Raw genomic sequence first — 10,994 nt, 5'->3', positions numbered from 1 at the left:
ACTTTTTTTATATAAAATATCGTTCATAATCTATATGTGTTAGCGTAATAAAAAAAAGAAAAGACGGCTATGTGAATGCCCATCTTTCCACACGTTGACATAATGTAAATCAATATTTTTCTAAATTAAAAATAAATCAAATTATTACGTGGTATATCCCGTGAAAATAAAACTATCGCATCCCTCCCTAAAAACAAAAGAAACAAAAAACTATCACATTCCTTAAAAAAAAAAAAAAAAACTATCACATGCTTGAAAAATTCTATAACAATCCTAACGAATCTTTTTCATTTTTATAAAGGAATGAATATCTTAATATATATATATATATATATATATATATATATAAATGTTAGATATTCTCCAATCAACCTTAATTAACCCTAATCCCGCCCTTTTTGGCTGGTCTAAATATATTTTTTTTAAAAATTGTTTTGCAAGGAATTGAACCAATTACCCATAACAACACCTTAGAGCTTTTACAACTAGACCACTAACATTTTTATTGAAATATAGTTGCTTCTAAAATGGATATGTAATCTTAAAGGCCTTTTTTTTAAGCCACTAACACTCATTTTTATTGTGTTTATTTTCATGTTTGATTAATTTCACATAATTTAATTTATGACTTTTATTCCATGTTCATTTTTGTTGATGCAAACTAATGTTATAATTTTCTTTTTTGAGATTTTGCATGTCGATCACTCTCAAACATCGCTTAGTTTCATTGTTTCTATTACTTTGAATGTAACTCTAAAATTAATAATATAGTCACTTTGATGTTTATATAAGAAACACTACAAAACCCGTACATCGTACGGGTTAGAGTCTAGTTCCTCATAAAATAAAATAGTGTGACATTCATTTGTATCACGTTTATTTTTTTTTGGTTTAATTGTTTACAATCCACATTTTAATGAATTTATGAAGATGAGGTAGCGTTGTGCTAGGGTTAGACCCTTTTCATGAGGGCCACCATTATCATCATGCTTGATACTGGAATTCAAGTACATCATTCAGCTTTGCCTTGCAAAACGTTACAGATGAGGTGTGTAGGTTTAACCTTCCACAACCTCAAGAACGTGTAGCGCATGTTGACGTGCAACATGATCCTTCAGCATCTCAGCAAGAACTTGGAGAGCACGTAAACGTGCAACATGATTCACATCAAGAGTTTGTAGCGCACGTTGACGTGCCTGATGAACCTTCATCAAAGTCAGCAACTCACTCCTCCTTTGAGGTGACTATGCCAGACACTCAGGTGATTAATGATGAGGTAACAGTGGCGAATAATGAGAAAGCACTGGTCTTTCCTCCACATAGCAATCCATTGTTACAAAAGGAAGTTGAGTTGTTTATGCAAATTCGAGATATGTAAGAAATATGAAGTTGATCCTACTTTCACACTCTATTTGACAAAGAAACAAAAGCAACAACTCAAAAGAGATGCATACAAAACTCTCACTCTAAGGGTGCACCATCTCGCACTCCTCACTAATAAATTGGAATATTCGAGGTTACGGATGTGCAAACAAGCTTGCTAATCATGGGCATGATATACAAGGCTCTATGTGGTGGACTTTTTTTACCTTCTTTTATTAGAGACAACTTCTTTAGATACCATTATGGTTTGCCAATTTTAGATTTAGTTTCTATTTTTTTTCTTCCTTTGGTTCGCTTTTGAGGGTCAGGTCCATCCCCCCTCTTGTATATATTTTTCCTCTTTTTTAATAGTATATAATATGAGATAGGCGACATATGATGGGGGTTACACAGAGGTGTCAACCTAGTTTGAATATCTGAGTTTCCCCTTGATGCATGTCCTCCTCTTGATTCAGAGAAATAACAACAAATACCCAAGATAGTATAAAAGTATGTTAATATGTTTTTCATGGTTCATATGTTTTTCTCGCAGTTTTGAGATTTTTCATTAAGCATCATTTTTGGATGTCCATGGAATTTCAAACTTCATAGTTCTTTCATATTATTGATTACTTTGAAGTTTGAGTAACCTTGATTCCAGTATCAGTATGTTAATGAATTTTTCGTATCACTAGAAAATGCAGCTTGAATGATAACCTATTATCCTTTGGACGTCCTTAGAAAGAATTATAAATACTCATAATTATTGATTTTGCAGTCTGCATGGTGCATTTAAAACAGCAACAGTTGGAGGTCTCATTGAATCTTTTAAGATGATAAGTTAGGTTTTTAAGTTTCTGTTTTCAATATCAAGCAATGTCAAGGAAAATGAACCCATTCGAATCTTCTGGATGGAGCGAATTCTTGTCAGATTCCTCACAGTAGATACTTACGGTACTTGAATCTTCTCTTTTAACTGTTTTTACATTTCGTAGCATCCTTGATTTGCATTTTGTTTTGTTGCTTTTATGCCGATGTATTTTCTCTACTTTTTAGGATTAGATGCTAAGTTTTCTGATGTGGTGGATGATAGTTAACATACATTTTATGATAAAGAAAAATAATTAGAGTAAAGGATGATCCAATAAGCATTATGCCCAAGTGTTTCTGTTAAGGTGGAATGATAATCTTTTGATGGTCTTAAACTTCTGCTGTCTATCATATACCAGAAATTGATGTTCCATTTGCTGTCAAGGAATGTTGCCAAATATCGACCATGGTGGATATCAGTGGCAGATTTTTGGAAAACCTCCATCACCAATTTTATGAAGGATGGCGGCGCCATATGTTGGATATGGCGGTGCCATCTAGACAATCCTTGTTAAATTTCAAAGTTTATTCTTTTTACTATTTTTATTGAACACCCTGCACAGTGCCCCTTGGATGATGTCTGTTAGTTTTTTTTAGAAAGATTATATCAAGTCTCGTAAATTTTATGAGGATTCATTTAATTATTAATCAGTTTGCATGTAGAGTTATAACCCTTAGTTGGTCATGATTTTGGCTTCCTATGGCTCACTTATTTTGCTCATAAAATATTTGCAGGTTATGGTTCATTTATCTGCATATTGCTATGAACCCTTTCTTTAAAGAATTGGATTCCACCTATTTCTCAGTTGCTTATGATTCATGAGATTGTTGCTTTTGAAATCTATGAGGTGGATGCATGGTTTTATCTATTCCTTAGAGGAAATTTGCATTTATTGCAGTTTCTTCGAGTTGCTCATGACTTAAAGATGTTGTAGCAATATGTATGCTTGGAAGGATAATGATGTTAGAGGAAAATAAGCATAGCGTTCATGCCGATGAGAAAGAGAAAGAGGCAGCTACTAAATAATTGAATAACCATTTGTTCTACTATTAGGGGAGAGCGTTTTACAGAGATGGTATTTTAGACCAAGAAAAAGCATATGCATAAGGTTCAAGGTTGTTTAAAGACAAAAGGAGAGCAAAAGGGTATTATGTCGTTTAGGAAACCTGATTAATTTGAGGAGCTCTTTATGTGAGACTTGTTCATGGACCAGTATCATGACTGCAATAAAACAAACATGAAAATAATAAATAATTCCAAGATTGAACAAAAATGAGAGTTCACGAATTTTAATACAATCAAACGGTGTTTAGATGAAATAAAGTGATCCAAGATTGAACAAAACAAGATGTATTACTTGGGTAAATATTCTGACATGATCTCTTAACATTGTTCATCAAATAATCCAAAACACACTTCTGGGTATCTTGAATTTTAACCTCTGCAATCTATAAAGACCAATGCATTAAAAAAAAAAATGTCACTGGATTGTGTAACTGTTGAACTGTCTTGGTCAAGAGTTGCAATTAGGCCATGAAACAAAGATTACGGATGTCACCACGCCTTCCAGGAACAAAATTGGGTAAATTGCTTGAAAGGATGCTACAAAATTGGTTTGCGATGAATCCAATAACAAATCTTGATTTCATCCTCATAGGTTGCTACAATCCAATGGTGCTAAACATTATATTAAAATAGCACCATCAAGGTGGACAGTTTTCCGAGCAAAGCCTACTAAAATCCAACATGTGAGCTGTGCTTTCAGTTATTTACTGGCGCTGGAAGAGCATAAATATCGCAGCATATATTCATTGGAGGAGCATGTATCGGCAAGATCCTGATGTATACTTGTAATGGATTTCTGCAATGATTTCAATGATGGGAGCAAATTTCTAGAGTTCTGTTGAATAGAATTCGCATGGGCTTTACAGAGCTCCTGCCATAACAAAGATAAAGATTAAGTTGTGGAACTATTGGATATGATTAGGAATGGATTCTCTCAATTGATAACCTCATGCTTTCTCCAATGGAAAAATATCCACCATTAAACACAATAATCTCGATTTTCTATATTATAGAATCCTCCCACCCTTTAAGGAGTCTAGATTTCACATAACCATAATGTCAATGGAGTTCATTCCCGATACTGGTTTACAAAATTAGATAATTTAACAATTTTCTATAGAATAAAATATTAATCAAACTAATATATATATATATATAAAAAAATGGAGGTGATCTTAACCTTATAATCATACATAAATGGTCATAATAGAGTTTACTTATTAACTATATCAATTTATGATTGAATTATTAAGATTATTTCTTCCAACACTCTCATCGGTTTCACTTCCTCTCTATCTTTATTTGTCTGCTTTATTTAAGCAAGTAAAAAATACCTGAGACCATCGAAGTATGAACTCCAAATGTGGGCAGTTTTCTAGAAGAGATGCAAGTGCCTCAATTAATCGCTGGAGATATTTGTATGGGATTGATGTGGCAACTGCTGGAATATCCGCTGGACTAACAGTAAAAATACACTTTTTAATGAAAGAGTCCTCATTTAAGCGAAGACTGAGGATCAAAGCCCTACTTGGTTGATTTTCATTAAGAGCTTTATCAACGGCCTGTTGAGCAATGTAAATTGATGTTACTAATGACATCAAAAGAGGAGATACAGTAATGAAGCAACATCATCATATATAGCTTGGTTGAGCAAAGGAAATTGTGAAGTTACATATACTGCAGAAAATTTACTTTCTAGCAAAATTTGTGGAAAAATTGATTATGTTCTTCTGAAGTTGAGAATATAAAAATTGATAGCATTATAAAACCCACACTATAAGAGGAAAAATGCTTCCTCTTTCTACAATCAAAACTGAAAAACAAGTTGTTTACTTATTTTAAAATCATTGTATTCGACAGAAAAATAGTTTATTGTAATAATCTTTTATTCTTCAAAGTGAACGTCTCTCAAAAAGAAATGTGAACAAATTGACAACTTTGGGGGAGGAAAATAATACCTCTGGTATGACATCTATGTCTAGGTCAGTTGGATCGAATATGAATGATTCATCAACAGAATAAACTAACACTCCCTCGGTCGTTGCTGCTACAAAACTCCTCCCTGTAGGTGCAATTCTAAGGCATTTTGTTTGAATAATAGGTCTTCCACGGTTAGACACAGATCCTGGCAAATCTAATCCTAGTTTCCCCCGTGTTTGTGTTTCAACACCTTCTTCAACGTCGCTGTTATAATCATCAATCAAATCTAGAGGTCCAGCTTCAGACATATTCTTTGAGTTCAAAAAGTCAAGCACTCCATCTAATGAAAGATTATGAGTTATCTGGAAACGTCGCAGCAAAACCTGAAGAGAAGAGATTCAGATTAATAAACAGAACTGTACTATAAGTCATGATAATTAAAAAAGTTGGGGTTGGTCCATTTTAAATATGCACCAAAATTGATATTGAACACTACAACATCTACAACACGGACAGAAAAAAGGCAAATGACATCACCAACATAAAAGGTTTAGAAGGCAATACACAGACAATAAGGCAGAGGAGAGAAGAGGTCTAAATCGATTTCTAAAAATACAAGCGGTATTTTTCCTAAATGGATTCCAAGAGGAAAAGGTCTAAACAACCTAACTTCCACGTTTTAAAGTTCAACTGTTGACAAAAGCTTAGTTTCCAAGCTCAACCAAGCTTCATAGACACGAGAAGGCACCCACTGGTAATTATGAATTGCACAGAGAAATATTTTTCTCCTCAATTTCCACCACTGCAACAATTGGTTTTTATAGAATATAGAATATAGAATAATGTTTCCTGATATTTTTTTGTTCAGGAATTATCTAACTGCGCATCTCACATAAACATAACTATTTGAGGTGATGAAAAAGGTTTATTTAGAGTTATCTTGCGATGTAAGCAGCAGTGCAAGTGTTTCGAAGAATTTGCACAAATAGCTTATGGTATGTCTCGTAAGTTGTTTTAAGCTTATTTTCATACGATCCTTATGATAGCTTGTAAAAATGGCTTATGCCTTATAGAGTTCAACCTAATTTTATCTTGAATAGAAACATCATATACATAAACTGAATTCTTATATGATAAGCTCTTACGAAATGAACACTTAATCAAGTTATCTACTAAAACATCCCCCTAACCTATATCATATGTTGTGATGTGAATCAACAAAGAAGCTTTCTCGGAAATACATTTTTTAGGATTCAATAAATAAAGTTTATATGCTGATATTTATAGATATGTAAAATTAAAAGACATGCAAACCAACCTGATCAGCAACATCATACATGCAGATATATCTGCTACTGCCCCCAGCTAATATGTAGCTTCCATCAGCTGAATAACACAAGGTTGTGAAGCACTTCCCTGTACTCGAGTTAGCAGCTGTTCTACGGTCAGTCATAAGACGACCTCCAGCAATATCTCTTGAACCTTCTATTGTATACATCAGCAAACCATCTACTGGATCCCAAAAATAAATTTGCCCATCCAATGTACTGCAAGCTAGCTGCTTTCCATCTGGACGAAAAACTACTGTGAGAACATCGTGTGTGTGAGGCCATGTTTCGACTGCTCCTTTCCCATCAAAGACATCCCACAACCGAACAGTTTTGTCCCATGATGATGAAGCCAAGACAGCCTACACAGAGAAATAAAAATAATGCTATAATTAGCCAATATAAAACCATAAAAAATGCAAACTTTAAACTTTAGCAGTTCTAGTCATTATCGTGTTTCAAGAGTTGAGACAATAGTTAGCATTGTATTTGATAATACTATGTGGCATCGGCGTATAATTAGAAAATAACTACTCCCTCCGGTCTCCTATTTATAAGAAAAAATTGACTTTTTAGATTCATTGAGTAATTGATGTATCTTGTCTAGAATATAGACCAAATACATCATTTATGCAATGAATCAAAAAAGTCAAATGTTTCTTATAAATAGGACCGGAGGGAGTATTTTATAAAATCACAAATATTAAACCATGGCTTCATAGAGACATTGTATTTCTAACATGTAGAAACTGTAACAACATAAAAATAAAATCAACTAAACACATTATACAAGATAACAAGACATCAACTTATGTAGATGATAACAATGGAAGAAAAGCTAACTCACATTTGTAGGAGAAAATACTAGACCGTGAACAGGAGCTTCATGACCACTAAGCACGTCTAACAAACGGCCAGTTCTCATCGACCACACAAAAATCTGTTGCAAATATCATTGACCAGAAAGTGTAAAAATAAAGAAGAAATGTGGAGAACCCAACTAACTTTTCAGAAATGGTACCTCAAAGGAATCTGAAGTGCCCGCACAAATCACTTCACCGCTTTGATCTGCTGCCAAAGAAACAAACTGTCTTGAAGAAGGGGTAGTAAATGTCCTAAAATTCCGATAACGTACTAAATCCCACGCACGAATAGTCCCATCAAGAGATGCACTGAGAAGGCAATTGTTACTTGCCATAAAATGCAGAGCCGTAACAGCATTTGTGTGCTCAGAAAATGTAACAAAGCAAAAGCCTGAGGAAACAGTCCAAACCTATAGCAGATAAAAACGAAATTTTCAATGAATTCACTGCTAAACTTGTTCAATTTAAAATCAATGCAATACACAAAGATTATCAAAGTTGCAATGTGAAACACCCTACCTAAACGTGTAAACTTATACTGATTTATATGTAGATGTGCACTCTGATTAATAAAAATAAATAAAATAACACATCCATATTAAAATAGTACTACTTATTTAAAATCTGAAATTTTCCTTTATACTTCAAAACATAAATATCTATGATTTTAGTATCAGTTTCAAATATTTTTTTTCAAAGCATATAACAGATAAATGTGAGGCTTGGCTCATTTGAATGTAGATATGATTTTTTGTATATTTAAACAAAAAAAAAAAAGCCTTAAAATCAAATACATCAATGTACAAATAAAAACAAAGTTTACAACCAAACTTAGATGGTAGTCTTTACATGATAGTTCTCAAAACTTTGCATACCCTTTCTATTGTATAAACATAAGAAAAACATTCCAATAATTATTTTACATGGATTGTAACATGTACAGAAAGTCTGAAAGAAAACTAATCTAAGACATTAATTGGAGGACCGAGGACCCCCATCCATCTCTTAAATCTGATGAACTGAAAATATAAACTAACGAGATAAAATCCCAGTGAGAGCCCTGAGCATTCCACATCATATATTATCATAATTCCACCTCTTAAGAATTTACAATTATCAATGCTATCGTATTCTGTGTGCTTAAGACTTTTCAGTCTGCGGTGTGGCCTAGATTACAGCTCTATAATCCAACTTGAAGCTTCCCTCAAGTATGACGCACGCCATCTTTGCACAATTCATAAAATTTGAATAGTGCTTCTGTCAACATGTTTTGATAAGAAAACACTCCTCCTCGGCTCTTTTTGACAGTTCTGTTACCTTACTCATACTAGGTCCAACATTTTATCTATGTTTCACTTTTCACTATACACATATACAAATATTTGACTATTAATGTTCTGGTGACATTATATCATCATGATCAATTCAGTGTTTGCACAATTCATTTTATCTAAGAAACTCAAACCAAATATTAATTAGCAAAATGTACAATGTGAGAGTGAATACCTTCACTTTATTATCATCTGCTCCAGTAGCAAGGAGTTGAGAGTCCTGCGAATACGCGACACAATTAACATCAAAGTAATGACCCTGCTGCTTCAAAATATAACTCTCGGACCGCCACTCCCACACAAGAAGCTGACCAAGTTTAGCACAGCCAAAGGACAACCAATTCCCGAGATCATTAAACATAGCAGTAGTAATCTTCGCCTTCGATATCGACAACAAATGAATACACACAAAATCCGGCATCTGATACAACCCAAAAACCCCATTAGAAAATCCAACAACCACCATATCTAACCCTCTATGATAATCACAAGCTGAAACCTTCGCAGGCGCCTGATTAAAACAATCCTTCCTCAACAACTCCCATTTCCCTTTACATAAATACCCTCCATCGTCTAATTCACGCTCCTTCCTCTTCTTCACATCACCGTCATCCTCAACCATCAAATCCCCTTCCACATCCCTATCCGGCGTCCCCGGCGCTGGAGGCTCAGACAATACTTCATCCTCGGTAAAACCCCAGCTTAAAATATAACAATCTCTAGTAACAGTATAAACTTTAGAAACCTTACTAGTTTTCGAATCAACACCGAAAAACGAACCTACAACAGAATCTCTATGACCTAAAAACAAAAAAGGCCTATACTTATCACCACCATAAACCTTCTTCAAACACAAAATCCTGGCAGTTAAATCCTTAGACGCAACAAGCAAGTAATTAGAATCACTACTCCAATCAAAAGCAGTAACCTTCGCATGAAAATCAGCAAAAGTTCTAATCAATTCAAACGGAAAATACTCTTTACGAAAAGCTGGTGAACGCCAGATCTGAACAAGCTTCCCGGCGGCGACAGCAATGAGTTTTCCGTCGGGGGAGAATTTCACCGCACCGACACGGTGTTTGAACGTGATACGATGAAGAAGAGCACGGCGGCGGAGGTTGATGAAGAGGCAGCGATTATTTTCATCAATGGCGAGGAGGAAGGTGCCGTCAGGGGAGACGGCGATACGGGAGATGTTGGAGGAGGATTGAATAGGGAGAGTTGTGGTTTGTGATTTACGGAGGTCGGTGACGGAGACACGGTTGCCGACGGGAGAGAGGAGGAGAGTGTTGTTGGAGATGACGGCGTTGCCACCTCTGTATGGTGCTCCGAGAAGGTTCTGGAATCGGAAGTTCATTTTGCGTTAACGGCGTCACCGTGTATTGTGGTGTTTTAGGGTTTAGTCTGTGTGTGGCGGGAATGGAGGTTTATGGTGTTAGGGTTTAGGGGTAGGGATGAAATGGAAAGCGAACCAAAACGCACCGTTTGTTCTGTAATAGTATTCAGTTTAATTTTTTAAAAATATATATATATATATATATAACAAATATGAAATATTATTCTTATAAAAAAAAATGAAATATTATTTGTTTGAACACACTTTTTAAAGGGATGGCAATTGGACTCAGACCTGATGGATACCTGCAAAAAAAAATACCTACAATGGATATGTTAAAATCCCGCTTTCATTGGTCCAGGCTTGGATCCTGGTGTTAGCTACGAATTTATATGAGTATGGGTACGGGTAAGGGTATTATACTGCCCAACCCAGCAACCCGCATATACATATATATTATATGATAAATAATTTATTTATTTTTGGAGTATAATTAATTAATTTATTTAGTTATTTAAGCCTAAGCCTAAACCTAAAAAACTACTTAATACAATAATTGATCCCTCCTTCTCGCATACAATTTTTTAAGAATGTTTGGAATGTTTTTTATTTTGTTAAATACTAGGATTCGTACTGTTTTGAGTTGATTTGAAAAATTTTAACCATAGTTTTATTTCAATTGTGTTTTTTTTAATGTCTTTTCATAGTTAAAATGCGGGTAATGGGTACGGGTATGAGCACTGAGGTATCCGTAGGGAGTTGTTGCCCACAAGAGTAAAGGCTCGGGTATGGGTATTTTTTACAAACGCGGGTACGGGTAAGGACACTGCAGTACCCTGCCCATAGGGTACCCATTGTCATCCCTATTTTTATGGATTAGAATTTAAATGAGTTTCACTAAATAATGTATGTCTCATA

At 34.6% G+C, this 10,994-nt stretch overlaps 1 protein-coding gene across 2 annotated transcripts; it reads right to left on the bottom strand.

Moving 5' to 3' along the window:
* Positions 1-3,256: 3,256 nt before the first annotated feature.
* Positions 3,257-10,141, bottom strand: PWP2 (periodic tryptophan protein 2). 2 transcript variants are annotated; one of them, XR_015020399.1, is made up of 8 exons: positions 8,916-10,141; positions 7,568-7,819; positions 7,394-7,486; positions 6,537-6,908; positions 5,257-5,601; positions 4,633-4,860; positions 3,591-4,169; positions 3,257-3,454 (listed from the first exon to the last, which is right to left on the bottom strand). XR_015020399.1 is itself a non-coding variant. In XM_085729876.1 (7 exons), exons 1-7 carry the CDS (start codon positions 10,095-10,097, stop codon positions 3,999-4,001), a joined length of 2,643 nt encoding a protein of 880 aa, XP_085586002.1. In that variant the 5' UTR covers positions 10,098-10,141; the 3' UTR covers positions 3,496-3,998. The 2 variants fall into 2 exon arrangements, 1 of the variants encoding a protein (XP_085586002.1); XM_085729876.1 differs by lacking the exon at positions 3,257-3,454 and having other exon boundaries at positions 3,496-4,169.
* Between the last annotated feature and the right edge of the window lie 853 nt (positions 10,142-10,994).

Source organism: Medicago sativa, chromosome 7 (genome assembly GCF_051527215.1).
Source record: "Medicago sativa cultivar Bolivia chromosome 7, Bolivia_mono, whole genome shotgun sequence".
Taxonomy (NCBI): Eukaryota; Viridiplantae; Streptophyta; class Magnoliopsida; order Fabales; family Fabaceae; genus Medicago; species Medicago sativa.
This window is presented reverse-complemented; position numbering and strand designations above follow the sequence as displayed.

Excerpts from the sequence above, each read along its gene's own strand:
- PWP2 (XM_085729876.1), bottom strand. The coding sequence starts at position 10,097 with ATGAACTTCCGATTCCAGAACCTTCTCGGAGCACCATACAGAGGTGGC. Across the intron at positions 5,602-6,536 it reads TGTATGATGTTGCTGATCAG|GTTTTGCTGCGACGTTTCCA; the intron begins GTTGGTTTGCAT and ends TCTTCTCTTCAG. Across the intron at positions 4,861-5,256 it reads ACATAGATGTCATACCAGAG|GCCGTTGATAAAGCTCTTAA; the intron begins GTATTATTTTCC and ends ATTGCTCAACAG.